Source organism: Taudactylus pleione, unplaced genomic scaffold, assembly GCF_031769625.1.
Source record: "Taudactylus pleione unplaced genomic scaffold, aTauple2 ptg000842l, whole genome shotgun sequence".
Taxonomy (NCBI): Eukaryota; Metazoa; Chordata; class Amphibia; order Anura; family Myobatrachidae; genus Taudactylus; species Taudactylus pleione.
The window spans coordinates 887,385-911,961 of NW_028285244.1; the positions used below are offsets into that span (position 1 = coordinate 887,385).

General features: G+C 43.8%; 1 protein-coding gene across 3 annotated transcripts in view; it reads right to left on the bottom strand.

Moving 5' to 3' along the window:
- Window positions 1-2,033: 2,033 nt before the first annotated feature.
- Window positions 2,034-24,577, bottom strand: part of SGCG (sarcoglycan gamma) — a 344,151-nt gene continuing 321,607 nt past the window's right edge. For all 3 annotated transcript variants that reach the window (XM_088458609.1, XM_088458607.1, XM_088458606.1), the window contains 2 exons: window positions 17,698-17,821; window positions 2,034-2,923 (listed from right to left, as the gene is read on the bottom strand). In XM_088458609.1, the coding sequence (XP_088314735.1) occupies window positions 2,747-2,923; window positions 17,698-17,821 (301 nt within the window). In that variant the 3' untranslated portion in view covers window positions 2,034-2,746. The remainder of the gene's footprint in view (window positions 2,924-17,697; window positions 17,822-24,577) is intronic.

Below are 24,577 nucleotides of genomic sequence, written 5' to 3' on the forward strand. Positions count from 1 at the left end.
AGCGATGGAAAGCCCGTCTCTCCCCGGGTCTCGCGCATGCGCACGACGGAGCTCCTTCCGTCGTGCGCATGCGCAGTGGGGAACATCGACCCGCTTGCGAGCGTACTGCTGCTCGCGAGCGGGTCTGAATGACCCCCTAAGTCTTGGGAGCCCATTTATCAATGATCGCTTTTGCAATATGGGCGATACCTGCTGTGGTCCCACCGTAATACATTCGGGGGATACTTAGTATTTGAGGTAAACCTCGAAAACTGGTGTTTTTTCGGAGATTATACCTTAAATACACTTTAGTAAATGGGCCCCATGGAGAGAGATAAAGTGGAGAGAGAGAGTAACAACCAATCAGTTCCTAACTGTAATTTTTCAAACCCAGCCTGTAAAGTGAGTTAGGAGCTGATTGGTTGGTACTTTCTCTCTTACCAGTTTCTCTTTCTCCAAGACTTACAACATCTCCATCAAAGGGGCATATTCAATTGTACGCGAGGTTCAGCGAGGAAAAACCTTGCACCCGATTTAGTAATACCACGGGTATGCGCGCTCCCGTCTCCGGGTTTTCAGCTCTGAAAACCCTGCGCCACGTAAATAAAGAAAAAATTATTCACCTACCTAGCCGGGGGTTTCCGCAGCTCCCGATGGCTTCCCCTCTCTCTTCTTACTGGAGAGAGGACTGCTGGGAGTCCCGGGGGCTCCAGGGGCTGGTGGGAGGGGCAAGGGCTGTTGGGAGATGTAGTTCTCCCAGCGCCCATTCCGGGAGCCAGACGGACACTGGGGGGCACACTGGCAGTGGGGGTCACACAAACACTCACTCACACACACTGACATACTCACCCTGCTGCAGAAGAGCCGGCTCCCGCCGCTGGATGCAGAAGACAGCTCTGCAGAAGATAAGTAATTAAGGACTAATTAAGCTAATTGGAAACTTCCAATTGCTTAATTAGTCCTAAGGGGGGGTGCAGCTGGGATGAAAGAGCAAATCCCACTGATTGTTCCTAAAATTAATGATTTTAGGAAAAATCACACTTGCTCTGGAGGTGCGAGAATAAAAACCTCCCGGCGCGCCCCAAAAAACCCTGCACCTAATTGAATAGCAAAAAACCTGCACTTGCAGGAGGAACCTTGCAGGTGCGGGTTTTTTGCTATTCTCGCACCCAATTGAATATGCCCCAAAGTGTTGCATCTATCTCCTAAACTCATCCAATCCTGAAGAACTAATACATTAGAAAATGAATGAGATTATTCAATAAATAAATATATGATTTTGCTATAAAAAATAACTGTATTAATGTGATACCTGATACTGGGTTTTCATGAATAGGTATTGGATGGTTTTCCAATAAAGAGCCTGATTCACTACGGATTGCAACTGTATAGTATGCTGACCCACTGCGATCGCTATGCCTTCGGCAGCACTACACATGGATGCCCACTTTACCTTACACACATCCTTAATCCTCAGCAAGACTGCAAAACCATCGGTAACATCGAGTACCATCGCAGCCTCACGCACACTTACACAAGGTCTGACCTTACTCAGGAATTGATAACTTCATCGCACGCTGTGAACTCAAGCTGTGTACAGCATAGCAGTGGATAATTTATGCACACCCCTGTAACGGCATTCGAATACACTGGCACACCTCGCCTGCGTTTCGCCGACCACCTCCTCGTCACCTCCCACAAACACTACTTCTTGTCAATCACTCCGCGATGGGTCTGCATAGTCACTGCAGTCCCGATCGCAGTGGCCGGTTTGCGCACGTGCACTGCATACGCAGAGGGCAACAATCTCCCAATTGCGTGCGTAATCGCAGTTGAGATCGGTAGGGAATCGGGCCCATAATACATACATTAAGATGCTTGTTAATAATAGCATTAATAATGCTGCTTACTATACATTTCATAGTAACTTGTGATAAAACTTTGAAAGTGTACGGTAAACAGATTTTCTACAGATTATCCTCCTATATAAGGTATGAAGGGGGCTAATGCACTGGCAGGCAGCTTAGAGGTGAAAAAGAGGAAATATGAGGCACTACATGACATGACTTTTATTTAATGGCGTCTTTTAAAGTAAACTCCTTATCAAAATTGAAGGGTGATCAGCTTACGTGGATGATGAGAATATAAATGCACCAACACATCTTAAAGAAAAAAACGAAATTCCACCAAACCAAGTACTAAAAGATCATACATATAAAACATACAACCCGATATTACATACAATGAAAACAGCAGCCCATGAGATATGTCATTGCAGGATCGGTTGCATAGTATATTGCTGGCACCAATTCATATTTGAAATACTGAAAACAGGTAATTGAGTTGAAATGAATACACTATATTGCAGTAGGAGCAGAAATGTACTTGATTTAGGAGAAAAGTCAGAATGTGTTTAAATTAATGACCTAGTGGAACAATCCTGTAACGGTTCAGTGACGCGACAAAATACTCATTTCAATAGGTGGTTGCACTCCAGAACCTACAGCCCTTTATTCCCTGGTTATAGCCAAGACCTTCGGATGATGATTCAATTCCAAGTCAGAATGAATTTGTGCTATTTTACAGTGGCTAAAAAAATATTGAAATATCCTTTTTTAAAAGTATGTTTTGAAATACAAATAAGCCTCCCACACGAATGTAATTTATAGTATCTAAATCCTTATAGAGTTTTTTTCAAACAAACATCTGAAAGTCACTGGGCTTTATAAAATGCACGGCGGATATCCACTGGCTTGGAAAAGTCCATTTACTGGCAGTCACGGCTGTATTCCTGGCAGGTGGATCCTGACCCGGCTACTGACAGATAGAGTTTCCCATCTGGACAAACACAAACTTCGTACAGTTCCTGAGAGCTGCCACCTGACTTAGTCTTTGCTCCTTGAGGCAGTTTGGGCATGAAGATTTTTTCTGCATCCAGCACCACCTGTATTATAGAAGGTGAGAAAGGTGTAACTGTAAATATTGTGATAAAAGCAAAACAAAACAATATGAGACAGCTCCACTTCTGTATGTGCATCAGATACAAATATATCTATAGATATGTTTGTGCTTTATTAAAAAGAAATGGAAATAAATAGCTTGACCTAGATTAATATAATAGGTTTATTCAAAAAACAATAAAAAAACATTATATATATATTAAGAGTTGCAGGAAGATATATACAGAGCAATCAAGTAAATATAGGAGTTATGCACTAAATATACATTACATACTAGTAGCGCAGGGGCGTAGCAGTGGGTGCAGGGGTTGCGGTTGCAATGGGGCCCGCAGCACCTCCATGGCTCACCTCCCCCTGCACCCAACTCAACTCAGCAGCAGGGAGAGAGGTGACTGCTGATCCCTCATGCAAACTGCTTCTTAGAGGGGTATTCAATATGAAACGTTAACTTCACTGTCGAAGTTAACATTTCATATCGGAGTTTTTACCTGCGTTAAAGTATCGGGCGCGCTCCCGCTTATACTCGTATTCAATATAAAATTAACGAAAATGGGAAACTCCGAAGTTGGATTTGCGTAAAGTTACGAATTTATCCTTAAAAAAATTGGAAGACCCCCCTAAAGTAGTAAAAACATGGGGGATCCCTATGGGTACCCCCGTTTTAGCCTTTAATTGAAAGTCGGGGATATAAATAGCCCCAGCAGGTGTTTTTTTCCGACATTGAAGAAGTGATGCAGAAGAGCACTTAGGTTTTTTTTTTGTGTTTTTAAGTGGTCCCTTCAAATTTGGGGTACATGAAAATGGGTACTAGCATATTTTTATGTCCCTAAAGTAAGTTTTTAAAAATTCTGCATTTGTGCACCTGCCGCTATAATTCTATTCTAGAAAACATCTGCCGCATACTTGCAGAATAGCCCTGAACCTATTTCCCTATTGTTAAACAATTTTTTCCCATTTTTTTTTTTCCACCCCAATTTTTTAATTAATTTTTTGGGGTGTCCCTATTTTTTTTTAAAACTTTTTTTGACACAGTTCTTTTTTAAATGTCATTCCCAGGGGTGCAGGCTATTTTTTTTAAGCCTGCACCCCTAAACCCCAATTCTGCACTTTTTTTCGACACCTATTCAATGGTGAAAAGTTATCCCCGTTTTTTATCAAAGACTCTTCAAAACTGCGATAAGTCTTTGAAATTGAATACAGTGTAAAAGTCAAACCTGCGTTAATTACGTCTAAAGTGCGATATTAACGATGTTATTGCTCCCATATTGAATACCCCTATTAGTCACAGGCCCACTTCAGCCTGTGACTAGGTAGCAGTCAGCTGCAGGAATCATCAGCGCTGTGGGCCCCCTGTCATCCCAGCATCAACTCCAGAACTCCCCCATCTCCCTATTCCTCCTCTGATATGACACTGGGAGGGGGTGTGGCTGGGCTGAGCCATGGCCACGCCTCCACCCAGCATCAGTAAGGAGAGACAGAGGGCCAGAGACTCAGGAAGTTAGTTGGGGTCGGTGAGGAGGATTTTGCCACCCAGGGAGGAAGAGGAGGGTGTGTAGGGCGTATTATAGGTTGAAGCCAGAGGGAGAAGACTGATGATCTAATCTATGGGGCCCCATAGGTCTAGTTATGCCCCTGCTAGTAGGCAAGAAAATATGTATACCTACAGCAAGGATTAAACCCAGGTGGAATGCAGGAGAGACGGGCTGATTCCGTTTTGCAGATGGATCTGGTGATCTGTCTTAATGTACGTGCTCCAAAGTCGAGAGTTATGCAATTTTGAGCATCTATGGGGCATGCAAAGGGCCTGATTTAGAGGTGCACGCTATGGGCCTGATTCAGACCCGGTCGCTATCTGCGTACGCTCACTGGATGCGTATGCAAATTTGTCAAAGTGACGCCACGGGAAGCAAACGCTCGCCAAGGCATAAGCACGCCCACCATGTCTTAGCGAGCGGCCACTTTGTCTGAGCGTACTCCCAATCGCACAGGCAGAGCCGCCCACCAGCAACACGTCATCTCCAGGAAGTGTATTAAAACATTGGTACATCGAGCACCATCGGATGCTAATGCAGCGCTTGCGGTTGCTTTACCCTACCGCAAGCATTGCGAGGAAATCAGTGTAAAATAAAGGCAAGTGACGTGTACTATGACGCTGCCTGTTAATTATGCACGCCTCTAAAACGGCGTTGAAACACTCAGGCACGCCTGTGTTCACATCTCCAACCCCCCGTTATTAGTGTCCTGCCCCTGTTACCACCTACAAACGGGCTCTCCTGTCACTCATTACCCTGGGCTGCCTTTGCTGGGCGAACGAGAGAGTTGTGATCGCAGTGTGTAGTTCGTGCACGCTTCGTTCTGCGCGTGCGCATGCACGTACGCAGAACATCGGGCCGCTTGCGAACGCACAGCACGAGCGAGCGTCTCTGAATCAGTCCCTATGTCCATGCCACATGCAATCAGCCGATGTCTTCAGTCTCCGCATGCATCCGAGTTGAACTGCGAATGTGTCCTGACGCTGAAAGCTGCAGGATGAACTCGGACGCAGAGAAAGGCAATTTCAGTGGATGTTTCTGGGTGGTAACAAGGGGGTGGCTAGCTAGACCTGTGAGTGTCATGGTCAGCGACTATGGCTTTTGCTACAGTTGCTCTGACACTGGTGGCCATGTTGACACTGAGATTCTGCGCCTCTATAGGGCTGGTGTAATCTCTGATAATGCATACAATGGTGCAGCCGATGGTGCTTCTTAATACGCACAGCAGCGGATTAGTGCAGGTGGGTGTTTCTGTACGAATCTCGTAGCTGCGGCATTAGCACAAAGAGGCAGTCGTACTGCGGAGAATGACGCAAGTGAGAAACCAAAAAAATCTCACACTCACAAACTGCCTATTTGCACAACTAATTTTCCTTTGCTATGCTTTTGTTTCCACATACCGTATATCTATATATGTATACTACTACCTTGTTATAATTCCTGAGCCTGGTGTCCTGAGAATAAGGGGTAAATTTAATAAGAATCGTGTTTGGGCGATATTAAACTCGAACAGGTACCCACAAACACGCATGAGTTTTCCCAGACCAAACGCGCAAATTTACCAAAAAGTGAGTTTTGCTAAATCGTGTTTTTCGATGGTGAATGCAAAAGTGTTTTGTCGTGCGAGTTTTAGGCAAAACACGTGTGAGAATGGATGTGTTTATAAAACACGTGTGAGAATGTATGTGTTTATAAAACACGTGTGAGAATGGACGTGTTTATAAAACACGTGTGAGAATGGATGTGTTTATAAAACACGTGTGAGAATGGATGTGTTTATAAAACACGTGTGAGAATGGATGTGTTTATAAAACACGTGTGAGAATGGATGTGTTTATAAAACACGTGTGAGAATGGATGTGTTTATAAAACACGTGTGAGAATGGATGTGTTTATAAAACACGTGTGAGAATGGATGTGTTTATAAAACACGTGTGAGAATGGATGTGTTTATAAAACACGTGTGAGAATGGATGTGTTTAGAAAACACGTGTGAGAATGGATGTGTTTAGAAAACACGTGTGAGAATGGATGTGTTTATAAAACACGTGTGAGAATGGATGTGTTTAGAAAACGTGTGAGAATGGATGTGTTTATAAAACATGTGTGAGAATGGATGTATTTATAAAACATGTGTGAGAATGGATGTGTTTATAAAACACGTGTGAGAATGGATGTGTTTAGAAAACACGTGTGAGAATGGATGTTTAGAAAACACGTGTGAGAATGTGCTTAGAAGCAGTAACATCATGTACGTGATTGAAGCAGTAACATCATGTACATGATTGAAGCAGTAACATCATGTACATGATTGAAGCAGTAACATCATGTACATGATTGAAGCAGTAACATCATGTACATGATTGAAGCAGTAACATCATGTACATGATTGAAGCAGTAACATCATGTACCCACTGTCTAAGCATATAAAAACACCACAAACAGCCCAGCCTTTGAGGGTTTTGCTAGTTGGAGGTTACAGAGGGACAGTGAGGAGTGGATTTAGTGGTGTAGGAGAGGTTTTGGCTACTGGAATTGATTGCTGCCTGGTGCGTGGAAATTGTTTTGTGCTTAGTTATTCTCTTGTCATATATCTGTTTATCTAATTTTTCTGTCTTTCTTGATTGTGTTTTTTTCTTTTGTCCTGTCAGAGTTTCTTTTGTGTGTGTGTGGCATGTGTGTGGGTAGTAGGAGAGATTTGTATTATGGAGCATACACACGGTCAGATGAACGATTGAATGATTTAAACGATTTGATGAATGATTTGACCAACGATTTGAACTATGAACGATTTTTGACTGCAGTAAGATTTGGACGATTCCATTCATTTTAATGCAAACACATCAGATGTCAGATATCGTTATCTGACCATCGGGAACGCGCATCGTTCATCGTTCAGATATGCCAGATTTTCCTTCAGATATGAACGATTGAACGATTTTTTTAATCGTTATCGTTCAGATCTGAAGAAAAATCTGACCGTGTGTATGCACCATTAGTTTGTCTTTTTTTCTGTGTGTTTTGTGTTTGTATAGGAAGGGAGAAAGGAATATGTCCAGGGCAGAGGAGAGGCAGGCGGGAGGTTGCATCTCAAGAGGCCCTATAGAGCAGTACAGGCAGCTGTGATGAGGCGCCCAGTCAGAGGGGCAAAACCAAAATTGGGTGCAATGTGAATTTTTCTGTGGAGTAGAACATGGTCCTTGTGCAGGAGGTCATGAAATCCCACCACATGCTGTTTGGACAAAAGGCTGCCACCAGATTGACCCGCCGCAAGAATGCCATATCACCTAGGACATTAGGCATGCCTGCAATGCTAAAATATATCTTCCCTGACTGCATGCCACTGTGATTCCTGGCTAGGGAAGCATCCATTAGTGGCTGAAATGCCGCTATTACCAGAGTTACTGTATGTACCGTGAGAATGTTGACTGGGATATCACGAGAACTCTACCAGTCACAGCCATAGAATTTCCAGTAACCAGAAAGTAAAACACAGCCAGAAGCTTATGCAGGCCTGAGACAGAGTGGGAACGTGCTGTGTCAGGGTCTAGGTCCAGTTTGACTCGGTCATACAAATGGAATATGTTGTTACAGCTCATCCGGAACATCTGTTTGACTTCGCCACCGGCCAATGTGTTCAGGTTCAAACACATCCCACAAAATGTGGCCTGAGCAGCATTTGTGATACCTGCATTACCTCATTTTCTGCTTAGTTTCTTGCTCCTGGGTCCTTCCAGCCTGGTGGTAGAGCCTCTGAATTCCCAGCCACATGCAATGAATACCAATGGTAGTATATTCTGCCATTTTTGCTTCACACAAATCAATGCAGCTGATTTAGCACCATCATGGTTTTCTCACTAACTGCAACTTGAAACACCTGTGAAGTGTGAACACATCCAAACTCACGCAAACACTCACCTCAGGAGGTCGTCTATTTGAAATATCTATTTTGTTGAGAGTTTGGTCATTTCTCATGTGAGTTTCAAAACTCGATTCTTGGTAAATTTGCGTGTTGTATGGTTTCCTATGGAAAGTATTGCAAGTTTGGCTGTTGGTGTATTTGGTCGTGTTTTGTAAACTCATGCAAGTTTTGATGTTTGTTTCCTGCAAGTCACATGTGTTTATCCTTAGTAAATTTGTGAGTCGGAAAAACAGGAAAAACTTGCGTGAGATTGCAATCTGCCCAAACACGTTTCTTAGTAAATTTACCCCTAAGACAGCACAGACTCTATTCCCAATGTGCTATCTTTTGTTCATATTTATGTCTGAGGTTGTTTTTCTTTCAAATGACTCCCCCCAGACTCCAGATCAGTGGTACCAGAAGTGGCTGTAGTCAGGATCTCAGCAGTGATCATCCAGACGGCCACAATACAGACGGTCATCACAGTACCGGCTCTGGAATCTCGATGGTCAGAATCCTGACTGTGAGGATCAGGGTTAAGTTTAAGGTTAGGCACTAGGGGGGTTGGGTATGAAATGCCGATGGCCGGTAAGCCGTCTGACTAAATACCGATGCTGCAAGCCTGAACGCTGAAGATCCCCACTGGGGCTGGTACCCTAACCCTCCCCTCTCCCCACCTTAACCCTCCCTTAGTGGTACCTAACCCCTACCTCCCTCTGGGGGTGCCTAAATCTACCCCCCCTCCCTGCACCCTAAACCTAACCCTCCCGGGGTGGTGCCTAACCCTAACATCCCCCCCGGTGGTGCCTAACCCTAACCCCCCCCCGGTGGTGCCTAACCCTAACCTCCCCGTACCCTAAACTTATCCCTCCCGGGTTAGTGCCTAACCCTAAGTCCCCCTGAGTGGTGCCTAAACCTAACCTTCCCGCCCCGCGGCTAAGCGCTAACAGTGCCTGGCTTACCTTCGTTCGGGAAGCCGTCTGTCTAGATTCCGGCGTTGGGATCTAGACGGGCGTCGGGATTCTGATGCCTGCCTTTAGTCCCGCGTTGGGATTTAGATGCTGGGATTTTTGTCAGACAGCTTCCTGGCCGTCTGCATTTTGACCGCATCCCCACTAGGGGGAGGGTTAGGGTTAGGCACTAGGGGGAGATAGGTTAGAGATAGGCGCTAGGGGAATGGTTAGGGTTAGGCACTAGGGGGAGATAGGTTAGAGATAGGCGCTAGGGGAAGGGTTAGGCACTAGGGGAAGGGCTAGGGTTAGGTTGCGGTAGGGAACGGTTAGGGTTAGGCTGCCAAAGGGTACGGCTAGGGTTAGAATACTTATCAACATTTGTTGGGATTTTGATTCCGCTGTAGATATCGTGACCGCCGGGACGATCACCACCGGGATATCGTACCCAACCCAACAGAAACAGTAGTTAAGTACGTGTAGTTTCATGTATTTCAACATTAACAATTTCAAAAGCACTGGCTTTACCCACAAGTTTTTCTGTGGTCAATTGTAAATTTGCAATCAAAAAAGTGTGCCTGTACCTGTATGTGGAGGACAGGTCTTTTCATCTACATTTTGGGGATTAGTCAGGGTTATGTGCAACTCGGTTTTGTGGATGGATCTTTAGCACTGCCGTGCTCAGTGGCAGACCTTTCCCAGATATGAACAACTATAGATGGTGACAAGGAGGTGTATGCGCTCAGGCTAAATGTCCTGAGGGCATGGCGTGGGCGTGAGGGCTATGACAAGTTAAACATACACAGACATTCGTCTTATTTTGGATGGATCCTTTACACCAGGTATGAGGCTGGTGGAAACGCAGATTGATGGTGATGACTTAAGCAAGTGAATGGATGGGGGGCGTAAAGCTGATTACAGGGGAATATACGCATTTATTTCCGTGCACACGGTGCGGCCGACTTGCGTACAAGTCTGAATAAACCCCGCTGTGTATGATTCATAGGCGTCTATAAAAGATGTGACATGTCAGAGAAAATAAAGTGAGAAGTGTAAATATCTATTGTGGCTCCCAGGCAGAAGCACATATTAAATATTGTTACATTTACATATCTGCGACTCAAAGAATGTCCAATAAGTTACAAAGAAAAGTTACAAAGAAAGTTGCAGGGACAACTGTGGCAATGGCTAAGGTCTTTTTTTCTAATATCCATTATAAATAATGATCTATAACCAGGCTATGCCCTAGTGTGCCTTCTGCAGGGCTTACTGTATAAATGGACACAATGCTATTATTTTGCAGTACAAATATAACAAATGTCAAGTGCTTTGTTCATCCTGGATTTAATTGATGGGTTTGAGCAATGCTCAGTGGAATGATTTAAATACAATAGTACCATGTATTTTCATCAGCAATTTTTCTACATGATAACAACTTGTATTTTAATTAGTAGCAACGGGGGGTCAGAAATGTAGAAGAATAGTCAGGCGGAATAATTGAGTAATGTACTGAAAATGTAAGTGAGATACAAAATGGATAAAAACTTAAGTAAACAAAAAAATTATCTTAAAATGAATTTAGTATAATTTACAAAAATGCATCCTCCTACACTTCTGCCCCACTCACAGGTCATATTATACCGAGAGGGGGATGGGGGGCGGGGAGTAGAGATTGGGAGGGAACTCACTCACACCACTACTCTACATGGTGATACCCTATTACAGTCTTGTGTGATATGACACCCAGATTACTTATTGGAAACCACCTCTTTTTTTAACACAATGGGCCTGATTCAAAGGCGCTCGCTATAATCAGGGTGTTTTAAAAAAATAAATAAAATCCACCTCCAGGCCGCTCGCATTGCTGTGGGTGACCACCCACAGCTTTTGCGAGCGGCCTGGCGATGGTCACGATTATCGCGACCATCGGGCTTGCGATGAGACCCTTGTGGTAGGGTCTTGGTTCCAGCAAGCCCGAGTGAACTTCCTGCTCTAGTAGAGCAGGAAGTTCACTACTGACATCACGAATGATGTCAGTAGGGCCGCCCACAAACGGCAGGCGTTCCTTCGGTAACACCTCCGTTTGTCCAGCCACCCCCCTCCCCGCCTACAAAATGGGGTGAGCTGTCAATCAACATCGACAGCCGCCCCGTTTTGTAGTGAGCCCTGGAGTGAGTGAAGTTCTCACTCGCTCCAGGGCTCGCGCACGTGCATTGCGTGCACACTGGCCGACCATCGACCCGCTTGCGAGCGGGTCTGAATCAGGCCCAAAGTCTTTAGGGGAGATTCTCCATAATAGTCTACAGAGTAGAGTAGATGTTTCTAACTTATAAACTATTGTTCCAAACCCAGATGGTACTGAGGCTGTGTGCAGGGAATGGGTATTAAATACCGCCGTTCGATTCCCGTCAGCGGCAGCCCGACAAGAGCAGAGTTAGAAGCAGCGGAAGCCCGACAGCGCTGGAAATCCCAATCGTGGATAGGTAAGTATCTACTAACCTAACCTAATCCCCCTAACCCTAACCCTCCTTAGGGGTGCCTAACCCTAATTTCCCCCCCAAGTGCCTAACCCTAATCCCCCCTCTAAGTGCCTAACCCTAACCACCCCCTTCCCCGCTGCCTAAACCTAAGTCCCCTGGGGGGGTGCCTAACCCTAAGTCTCCCCCGGGGGTGCCTAACCCCAACTCTCCCTCCCCCTAGCCTGACCCTAACCCTCCCGGGGGGGGTGCTATCCCTAAGTCCCCCCCAGGAGCCCTAAATCTAACCCTCCCCCCCGCGGCTGTTCGCTCGCGGCGCCCGGCATCACTACGATCGGGATGCCGGGCGCCGGTCTCCCGGCGTCGGGGAAATGCGGGCGTCTACATCTAGACGCCCGGCATTTCACCCTTGCCGGGACATGACAGTCGGGAAAACGGCTGCCGGTATTTAGGCAGTCGGCTTCCCGATTGCTTTCCGTGTGCATATTGATTAGAAACAACCCTTTATACAATGGACCAAATATTGACCTTGTTGTGGAATTACTACAAATTATATTGACACATATTACTTTATGTATGTATGAGAAATTATAGCGCCAAGGAGAAATGAGATTCCTTCAATTAGAGTTAAAAGCCGTCATTCAGATGATCAGTTTTTTTTTAAAGAAAAAAACAAAGCACTCCCCATAGGTGTGGGTGTCAGCTTATCAGTAGAAATATTAACAATGGTGATTTGTTAAGAAAAAAGTGTATAAATAATAAAACTGATATATAGCGCACTGTGCTAAGTAATCACAACCAAAGTGTAAATGATACTGAACAATATCAATATATAAACATAATGTGCAATTATCGCAATGTAAAGTGTATAACGTGCATTAGTAAAAAATATGGTGAAAATCAATTCTTAAAAAATATATATAAATTTAATTACAAAAAACCCTGAATATACAAGGCATCAACATACAATAGAAATAAAAAATGCCACTGACAGATGTTAAAAAACAGTTAGCATAAAGGAATAAAAACGGGGGAGAGAGGAAATAAATAGGGAATGGCTTATCTGGATATTAAAGTTAAGTTCATGGAAGGCGGATTCAGGAGTCTCCAACGCGTTTCGTCCAATTGTTGGACTTCTTGAAGAATTGATTTTCACCATATTTATTACTAATGCACGTTATACACTTTACATTGCGATAATTGCACATTATGTTTATATATTGATATTGTTCAGTATCATTTACACTTTGGTTGTGATTACTTAGCACAGTGCGCTATATATCAGTTTTATTATTTATACATATTACTTTATGTTTAATGGTAATGTTTACCTGCAATGCATACATTGGCTGTGCGATGAGGTCCAATGTGGCCCCATTGTACGTGAAGGCGTACATATTTCAAGCTGAAAACAAATATTTTTCTTATATTCTAATGTATCGGAGTGTATTAAATTTTACACTCGATACATAGATGATATTTTCATCATTTGGACAGGTACTAGGGATATTTTGGCCGAAAACACATAGGATTCGTGATAATATGTGTTTTCGCCTTTGCGGTGAAAAAACTGGACTTTTTTTTCTTCTCAGGATTAGGTCCCGAGAAAAAAAACCACGATAATTGGATAGCTCCGGGAGATCCATTAGCGCCCGAACAATGGGCCTGATTCAGACCCGCTCGTGAGTGCATAGTGCTCACAAGCGAAGGAACGCCTGCCGTTTGTGGGAGGCACCACTGACATCACCAATGATGTCAGTGGAGAGCTTCCTGCTCTGTTAGAGCAGGAAGCTCACTGGGGCTTGCGACAGACGAGACCCTACCATAAGGGCCTCGTCGCAAGCCCCGATGGTCGCGACCATCACCTGGCCACTCACAAAAGCTGTGGGTGGTCACCGACAGCTTAGCGAGCGGCCAGGAGGCCGCAAAAAGAAAAAAACACCCTGATTCAGAGCGAGCGCTGCCCAATGTTTGGTGCTAATTGGATACCGCCCTATGTATTGTGATTGATTGTATATGAGTAGATCAAATACTGAATAGAAATACACATATTAAAAATGTTTTCGCTCTTTTAATCCTTCTGTAGTGTTTTGATTTTAGATTCACTTTGCTACTGTGGCAACAGGTCACGCTAATGACGTCATCAGTGGGCGCAACATGGCTGGACCAGTAAATTTCGGCTCTGCACATGGTGTTGGTGGGGGTATAAAGTAATTGAATGTTTTTAATCAAATTTTGTATCCTGAAGACGATGCAATAAAGCATTGTTGAGCATTAATCCTATGCCAGTGTGTTTTGTATATCGGAGTGCCGCCGTTCAGGCAGGGAAACTCAGTCAGGGCAAGAGTCACCGAGGAGTCTGATTGGGGGAGATGATCTGTCAGAGGGGGAAGGGGTTTATTTAGTGCTAAGGGGAGATGATGATCTATCTGGGGAGGGGGCTATTATGTATTAGAGCAGGAGGACTGTGCTGGGGAAACACAGGAGAATGGTGCTGGGGAGACGAAGAATAATGGTGCTGGGGAGACGCACGATGATGGCACTGGGGAAACGAAGGATAATGAGCTCTGGGGAGACGCAGGATGATGGCGCTGGGGAGAAGCAGGATGATGGCACTTGGGAGACGCAGGACGATGGAGCTGGGGAGACGCAGGACGATGCTGCTGGGGAGACACAGGACGATGCTGCTGGGGAGACGCAGAACGATGGTGCTGGGGAGACGCAGGACGATGGCGCTGGGGAGATGCAGGACGATGGCGCTGGGGAGATGCAGGACGATGGCGCTGGGGAGATGCAAGACGATGGCACTGGGGAGACGTAGGACAATGGCGCACACACACAAATACATACACATGCATACTTAAGCATCTGCACCTGGAAGACCTCCTCTGACTGACACACTTCTGCTGCATAACAATGCAGCCAAAAGCCGGCCGCTCTGGGAAACGGTGCAGCCGATTGCTCGACGCTCCTGCCGCTGCTGAGTGCCTGCAACTCCTCTCCGCTATCACATTGCAAAGCACAGAGAGCTCTGAACAAGATGGAGACAGTACATTTAAGGGAACATTCCCCATTTAGTTGGGAAGGGGTAGTGATTTCCTAGCAAAAAGGATTATTTCTATTTTTTTTTTTTTGCAAATTCTTTAGGGAGATAGCGGTAAGGTATTATTTTACTCAGGTGCCTTTTACGTGTTCTAGGTGTGCTTAATATGGGAAAGTCTATTTGTAGGAACATCACTAACAATTTAATAAAAATCTAATGGACAAATGTCCTCTCACTCTCAGGATGACATATTGGGGCATATTTCTTAATTATTATATTTATTTATCACATCCTAGATGGGTGTTTTCGGGGGATATGCCGCAAATATTATTTGATATATAGGCCTCATAGTAAGTGGAACTATAACAAGCAGGATTTTAGGAGAAAGCTGGAAAGATGAAATGAATGAAGCATGATGATAACTACCAGGGTAGCAGTTGCTATGGTAATCTCACCTGCCAGGCCCTGTATGGTTGACACCTGGGTGCTCTAGGCCCTGCTCCACTCTAACATCATCTCTGAGCAGTGCATAGTGGAGCAGAGAGCATTGTCCTAGGTAGGGGCGTAGAGAGCCCTGCCGGGCCCAGGTGAAGGGGAGGGGGGCAAGGTCTAATCGTGGGAGGCATGGCCACACCCCCTTGAGCAAAAAACCCCCCAACAACACACTTTTGCAACTCTGCATGCTGGGGAGGGGGGCTCTGTGAGCCCCTCAGCCCGGTGCAAAGCCACGGGGGGTGCAATCAGTGTGATTGCTCCCCCCCACAGTCTCCCACTGCAGCTCAGCACACGCTGTGTGCTGGGCTGCTGTGAGGGAGGGTGAAGGGACGGGGGCGGCGCCGGACCCGGGCCCCCGCCGGGCCCCACAGGAAGGAAGTTGACGATATCGTCCAGATTGGCCGATCATAGCTATCGTTATCATTCGTGTGGGAAGGCACATCGTTGGTTGTTTACTGCACAAAAATTAATGATATATCGTTGAACTATATCGATATCATTCATATAGTTCATAGATATCGTACAATGTGTACCCAGCATAAGGGAGGGGAGAGTTGGCGATGGGTGAGATCACAAGCAGTGTCTGTAAAGGGATTATACGGTGTATTAAAATACATAATTATGCACTCATTATTCCCATATACTTTCCTAGACAGCAGTGCTGTAACTAGGGGTCCTGGCGCCTGATGCAGGCCACGCCCCTACACATGATGTCATACAAAGGGGGCGGGCCACAATTATTGGGAATTACAACAATTCTCAGGATGCTTTGGTGGGGCTGTAAGGGCAGCACTGTGCAGGTCTGAAGAGTCCTATAGATGCTCCAGGCGGCACTGCTGTAGAGATTCTAGCTGCAGGGTGCTAACCAGATGGAGGGGTGAGCAGCAATGCCACCCACAGAGCTCCCAGTTCTGTTCAGTGGCACTGCTCGCACACACCCCTAGTTACAGCCCAGCTAGACAGTCTTATTAATTCCCCACATACTTTTCACAATATTCCTTATAAGCTACAAACAACTCCATTCCTTTCACCTTAAGAGGCCTATTTATTTTCCTTTAAAGTAGATGAAAACATTCATTTATATCTATTTTTGTAAAACTTAAGTGTTGGCCTTATTCATTAAACAGGTAATACAGGAGATATAAATCTCCTGCTTGCCTGTCATCCCAGAAGCAGAACACTAGTATAGGGACCTCCTTATTTCCCAATTAATCAAACTCTGAAAAGACTAGCTTAGGGCTGTATAGGCATGAGCTATATAAGAGTCGTAATTTTTTGTAGTTGGTTAATTGTTTGGAACCTGTTGCTACAGTAGGTACATTTCTTGTTGTGTTATGTCTTGATTGGTTAAGCGTTGGCTTATGGGATTAGTTTGGGGCATACACCTTTTAGGGGACTATTTAAGGGAAGATTTGAATTTGCTACAGCCTCTTTTTAGTTTGGAAGTAAGCAGCCTTCGTTATTATTTGTTTGTCTTACTAATTCTTTTAGTACACTTAAACACAGCTAAGAGGCAGGAAGGCGGTACTAGAATGGCAGTGCTTGATACATAGAGCCCTAAATAAGATACAACCCTCACAGAGGTCTCTGTACAAAAGTTACTGTATTAAAAAAAATTGTAGAAAACCCATAACCAAAATGCAGATCTACAGTATACAGGGCCGTTGAGAGGGGGGCGTACTAATTACCCAGGCTTGTTGGAGGGGCCTGGGTTCGCCGCCCTTGGTACCCATCAGCGCCACGGTAGCTACCTCTCTCACTCCAGCCCAGCACACGCCGTGCAACAGTCTCCTCTGTCTAAACTTGATGTGCGGTGGAGGAAAGAGCGATCGCACTGATTTTTAATACTTTTTATAGGGAGCGTGGCCCCGCTCTGAGCGATTAGGCCATGCCCCCTAGTGTCAGGGTCCGGCACTGCTCACTATGGCCCCGGATATACATACATTAATAACCAATCTTAATGACTTTTCAACTGAAAAGGAACTGTGACATCACTATGTAAATACTGTTCCTGAATAGTCCCCATTAAATCCAATGGGGGCTGCAGGATAATAGAGGACAAATGAAAAGGCGGAGAATCTGCGATTTCTCTCCACGTTTCATGGAACTAAATAGAGAGAAAACAAAAGTAAGGCTAACATGCTGCAGAAAAAAACAGATTTTTGTTTATTAAATAGAGCCCTTATACTTTATCATTTTATCATTGCATTTTCTGAGTCCCATAGATGAGAATATGACAAAAATGGTGTAATCTGAAACTAGAGACAAGCCAGCAATCGAAGAGATTGGTGAGCGCCTACAGTATATGTTATATACAATTATAAAAAAAGCCTTTCAATGTATAAAGATAGATCACAAACCATTCCATCACTGCTTTGTAATTTAATATCCCTCCGGGAAACCACTTCAATTTCGCCAGTCTGCGCCTTTATGTAAACTCCTTTTGGGGCATCCATACTCAGAGATCGAGTAGGGGATTCCAATCTGAAAAAGTAATAGGAAATAATACGTTATTACGTCAAGAATGTACCCTGGGTCTGGAGAACCTCTGGCTATTCACGTGTTGTCAAACTACAAGCCCCAGTATGCTTAGGAACCTCTGATTTAAAGCATGTTAACCATGTTGGCATTAGAATTTTAAACATGATGTTTTACAATCATGTTTAAAGTTATAGGCCCAAATGTAATAGGGTGTCAGTTTTAGTAACAGTACAAACTCGCACCTTCTCGCATTTTTTAAAGGTGCGAGTTTGTGCTGTTACTCGCAAATTCAATAGCCTGCAAACTTTTCAGCTCGAGGCTACTCCATTTGCAAGTTCTTCCCTAGGTAAACTGACACCTTTTAATGCAACTAGCATTAAAAGGTGCGAGTTTTAGAGAAGCCATCACAGATCAGTGAGATCCGTGATGGCTTCTGTCTGTATTTTAAAAAAAATTACGTGCAGCTTACCCACAAAGCCTTACCAACCCCGGACTTTCTAAAGCCTGTCCTGGTTCTAAAAATACAGGGGACAAAATGCGTAGGGGGCCCCTGTATATTAAGAACCAGCACAGGGCTTTGCAGAGCTGGTCCTGGTTATAGAAAATCAGGAGACAAAACGAGTAGGGGGTCCCCTGATAATTCCATAACCAGCACCAGACTCTTTCTAGTGGGGGGGGGGGTAATGCCACAGCCAAGGAAGACCCCTTTCACCGGTTTCCCCAGCCAAAGCATTACCCCTGACCGCTAGTCAGCCCAGGCCGGGGATCCCTGGGGAGTTGGGGACCCCCCAACAAAGGGGTCCCCCTCTCCAGGGCACCCCAGGCCTAGACCTAGGGCGGTGGGTGCCGGGTTGATAGTGTTAGTGTAAAATAAAGTGTTAAATATTGTCTTTAGTTGTAGAACCACAAGTTCCAGCAAGCCTCTCCCGCATGTTGGTATTTGGAGAACCACAAATTCCTATAGACTGTAAGCTTGCGAGCAGGGCCTTCCTACCTATATAACTGTCTGTTATTACCCAGTTTTGTTCTATTAATGTTCCAATTGTAAAGCGCAACGGAATATGCTGCTCTATATAAGAAACTGTTAATAAATAAATAAATAATAATAAAATACCAGCATGCGGGGCATTACGGGCCCGCTGGCACTTGTAGTTCCACAACTAAAGAAATACATAAAAAAAAAAAGCACACAGTGAATGTCAAATTTTAATAAAACATACATTCACACTCACACATACTCACCTAGTTTCCGAAGTAATCCATAGGGGTACCTGAAATAAAAATCCATACTCACCTCTCCTATGCGTAGATCGCGTCCACTTTGTTCCCTGTAGGCATCCAAAGGGTTAAAATAACAAACCGAAAAAATACTGATCCAAGCCAGACTGAGCAAAGGTATGTGTGTACACATACCTTTGCTCCACGTAAATGACCGGGGCACACGTGTGCCCCGTCATTGAAGGGGCCGCCAGCCAATCAGCAGGCATCTCTATTGGAGCAGCCCCCTTGATTGGCTGAACGCGGTCAGCCTGTGTTCCCCATAGACATCAATGGTGAGAATTCACCATTGAAGTCTATGATGGGAGCCGCTACATCGTAGCCGCAAGGTTAATTGAGTTTAATCTTGTGGATACATCATTGATACAATGTCGCGAGAGACAAAAGAGGGGGCTGGCAATGGTGGCTGACTGGAGATACAGAGGGGGGCTGGCTGGAGCTAGAGACACATGGGGTGGAAGGGCTGGAGCAAGCCAGAGCCTACGCCCCACGCACCACCATCTATTTTGCCCCCGGGCGCCTGACATGAACTTATGCCACTGGGATCATTAGTATAATTTTCCTGCATTGGTTATAAGGCACAATGATCCAAATGGCTACAGGCATTTTCTGAAAAGCATCAGAGTGTTTTTATCAACAAGTAGATCTTACTAACTGCTTTGGAACTCATTTATATATGGACGTAAATCAACTTTATGACACGCCTCTCATATGTAGCTGTACACGTCCACTTTAACGTGAACTCATAGGTTTTACTTTCACAATCTCCCTTAAATACTTTTTCAAAAGTAGTCAAGTATGATTAACCCCTCTGCTGCTCTAGGGCTTATGGTCAGCAATGTATATATTGCATATTGCCCTGTCTAAAGTGGTGGGTGATATGCAAATATGGGCGCCCAAAAAAACATTAAAATTACTCCCTTTGTGTATTATAATTTCAGGCACCACAGAAACTCACTTAGGACTATAAGTGGGAGGAGTAATGAGTAGAAAGGTTAGGAGTCAGTATTAATTCAGGCCACTCTGAGTATATATATATATATATATATATATATATATAGATATATATATATATTCTGAACAAAGAGAGGTACCGGCGACAACTTTTCACTCAAAAGAGGATTTTTTTTAAATTATAGTGTGTACTACGCTCTCCCAAAATTAAACTGGGTGTCGGCTAAACCTGGTGACAATAAGCCTTTGGAAGGGCCCTTTAATGTGAATGGTTTAAATACACTAGGGCCCTCATTCAGAGCCGCTCGCTATTTGCGGTCGTTCGTTCTAAAACAAGGGGTGGCTATTCAAATGACCCGTTCGCTAATTGCGGTCTGTTCACTCCTCTAAGTCTGAACGAGCGAGCAAAACTTGCGTTTGTAATTTTGAAAAATACGCCCCCTTGCCGCTCGCACCATACGTCATGTCCGCTATTTATTAGATTAATCGAGTACATCGAACAGCGTATGAACTGCTCGCTATTCTTGTGGCTGGTTTTTTCAACCGCTATTTTGCGAGCAGTTCTGAGTAAAAAAAAAACAAGTGACGTGGTCAATGACGCTGCTGTATTAATTATGCACTCCCTTAAAACGCCCGTTTTGACCTTTAAGCACGCCTGCGTTCGAATTCCACACCCCCGTTTTCAAGCACCTTCCCCTGTTACCACCCACATACGCCTCCTTCTGTCACTCAAAATAGCAGGCATTCGCTATATAGCGAACAAACGATTTTCGGCCGCACTGACTGGTTCGCGCATGCGTATTAAAATCCGTACGCATGCGCAGATGTGCGAACATCGGTCAGAACGAACGAGCGGCCGCTTACGAGCGGCTCTGAATCAGGGCCTAGGTCTTTAAGCGACCGACGTATACATAATAACCAGTGTTGTGCAAATGTGCAAGAAAATAATAAATGAATAAATAAATTAAGATATATATATATTTTTTTATATTTGTACTATTGATTTGCTCTCACTGTATATGTTTAAAGGTTGTCTTTTTAAATATCTATTAACACCATTGCTGAACCATATTTGCACGTATGTGCCTTTATATGAACTTTTGAACAGGATTAAGATATCTATGAGAGTTTGTTTGTTCGTCTTTTTGTGTTTATATATATATATATTAAATTGAGAGATTTTATTCTTCAATTATTTGGTCACAGTTTACACTTTATTAATTCATATCTTAATTTATTTATTCATTTATTATTTTCTTGCACGTTTGCACAGCACTGGTTATTATGTATACATCAGTCGCTTAAAGACCTGGTATATTTAAACCATATATATATATATATATATATATATATATATATTATAGATACATATACACACACACTAACAGTATGCTAGTCAGCCTTGAGGATATAAAGAATGTCATGAATCAAAGACTTAAAAAAGTCTTATAGTAGTAGAATTTGAGATCTTGAGTATTTTAATTACATTATCCACCTTCTACAGTCATTGAGATCTTCCACCTCTTTACTATAATGTTCATATGAAAAATTATTATAAGTATAGGGATTCCCATTTAGAGGCTTATTTATTAAGGACTTGATAATTGTAATTGTTTATCGTGGCAATAAGAAATTAAAGATTGTTTGCATATACCAATTTTCACATCCAGGGACAGGTGATCCAATAGGAGACCACTCTGCAATGTGTAAGACTAAAATGATCGCTAATGTGACCTTACTTCCTGGTTCGGGACCCTGTTGCGTTGCTGCACATGAGCGGTCATCTCTCTCCTGCTAACATTTACAAAGTCTAGGCTACGGCAGCTAATGGCGTAAATTCTGTATTTTAGCGGCCCCCATAGAAATCTATGTGGGCTGCTTTTGCTTTTGAAAATGTGGTCCCCAATATCTGCGGCAGTGCTCCAAACATACATCTGAGTGGTACTTAGTAATTGCAGATATCCTGCCAATGTGTTTTGCTGAATTTGCCCTTTAATGTTAGAATGTGATGTTTTAATTATTTTAAAAATTAATAGTTTGTAATGTCGGAGCATAAGGACATTCATGCTGGCAATGAAAGGATAAAAAATGCAAAACAGTGCTCCTATATAACATAACCTACATACAATAAAGACGATTGTCATCCTTAGCATCTCAGCCTATACATTCAACTTGCTTTAAGACTTCCGATGTTCAGCATTTTGAAGATGTGAGCGCGTGTATTTTTGTACATTTTGGCCCCAGGGTCTGGAATAAAGTTGCCATTTCTAAGTAGGTTTATAGAGACACTGAATTGACAAAGAAGCACAAAAAAAAAAAATGTTCCGCTCAACTACTGAAGAAAACAGACACGTGCGGAAATTTTGGGCCATTGAATGTAGTTCATACTGAAATGAAGGGCATGACAGTAACCAAAAGGTCAAAGCCAAAAAAATGAAAGCAGACCATTTTAATGGAAAGAACATTATTGACATCCGCAACGCAGCCCTTGAGTAACCGCGCTGTGTATGAGATATACCGGTGCTATTTATGTATGTTGTTTTTTTCTGCAGGAAGAGAAGAAAAGAGCTTGCCATCATTTTTGAAGAGCTAATAATTAGAATTGTGTTCTGACAAGATGCTGTTACTGCTTCTTCTCCAAGGTGGAAGACAATTGAATGTGACATCTTTTCTTTAAGTCAGTCTGCCATTCATTTGCCGCCCATTCAGTTACTGATCTCCAGAAATTAGACATTTTACCTCACAAGACACAAAGATACTATTGGAGACATTGCAGCAATTGATTTATTCAACACTCACGGTGCAATAAAGCTTCTGCTCTGACACGTTAGTCGGCACATAAAAGTGTCAAACAATATTGAGTAGCAACGTAAAAGCTATAAAATTAGCACAAAGAAATAAAAATAAGACAAACTATAATCATAAATGACAATTTAAGATACAGCTGCTGAATTGCACCTTACAAATGTTGGCAGGGATTCAGAGCAGACGGGGGTCAAATAACAAAACACATTAAAATGAGCAGTGATTAAAAGAAAATTAATAGCTAAATAAATAACAGAAAAGTAACAAACGGCAAAGCTATGAAAGCTGTCATGAGAGAAATGTAAAGTCTTTCTATTACTACATATGACCATTGATATGGTAATGTTCACATTTATAAATCCCAATAAAACAACGAACCTACAGCATGAAAGACAAAATAAATTCACAGACGATATGTTAAAGAAACAACCAACTTACATAATAAACACCACCTCAACTATACGTAATAAATAAGTTGGTCTTTGGTGATGGTATTTTTGTTCCGGATTACATTTTTATTTTCTTAGTAATATTTTTTCATTCTTTATGTATCAGTAATGCTGCATACACACACAGGACGATTTTCCTGAACGATAACGTTCAAAGATAAATTGTTCATATTGTTAATTTTTATGCAGTGAACAATTGACCAACGACCAACGATGCGCGTTCCCGCATGAACGATGACGATATTTATGGTCGACCATACATGCAGGCCAACTTGGACGATTTTGACAAGATTTGCCTATAAAGACATGACTTCACTGAATAACACGGTACGATCTGTACAACCAACAACTTCAAAGATCTTTCAACGTTATCTTTCAGTGAAGTCATCCTGCCACATCTCTGAACAGGCAAAGTTGTCCATATCGTGCAAGTTGGCCTGCATGTACGGACGATCATAGATATCGTTATGGTTCATGCAGGAACGCACTTCCTTGGTCGTTCATTGCATAAAAATTAACGATATATCGTTGAACGATATCGTTCATATCGTTCGTAGATATCATCAGTGTGTACACCCAAAATAGTTTGCCCAGCACTACAGACAGTTGGAGGAAAATCTATCAGCGATATCTTTGGTTGTGCAGGTTGTACCGTGTGTAAGGAATTGTTATGAAATACCGCCGTCCCTCTGGCCGGCGGTTCGAATCCCGGGCGCGGCAGGCCGACAGAAGCAGAGATCCCGGCAGCGGAAGCCCGACAGTGCTGGAAATCCTGATCGTCTGCAGGTAAGTTAAAACTACCCTAACCCCCTAACCCTAACCCTCCTTAGGGGTGCCTAACCCTAACCTCCCCCCCAAGTGCCTAAACCTAAACCCCCCTGTAAGTGCCTAACCTGAACCCCCCCTTTCCTGCTGTCCCCCGGGTGGGGGGGGTGCCTAACACTAACTCCCCCCCTGGGGTGCCTAATCCTAACCCTCCCTCCCCCTAGCCTAACCCTCCCAGGGGGGGACTAACCCTAAGTCCCCCCCGGGTGCCCTAAACCTAACCCCCCCGGCGGCTGTCCGCTCGCGGCACCCGGCATCCCTTCGATCGGGATGCCGGGCGCCTGTCTCCCGGCGTCGGGAAAATGACGCCTGTCATTTACTCCTCGCCGGGATAAAGCAGTCGGGAAGCCGGCTGTCGGGATTAAGACAGTCGGTTTCCCGATTGCATCCCGTCTGTATGCAGCTTAAGTTGAGAAGACCGTGAGCTGTCTGATTTCTGACCTCATCT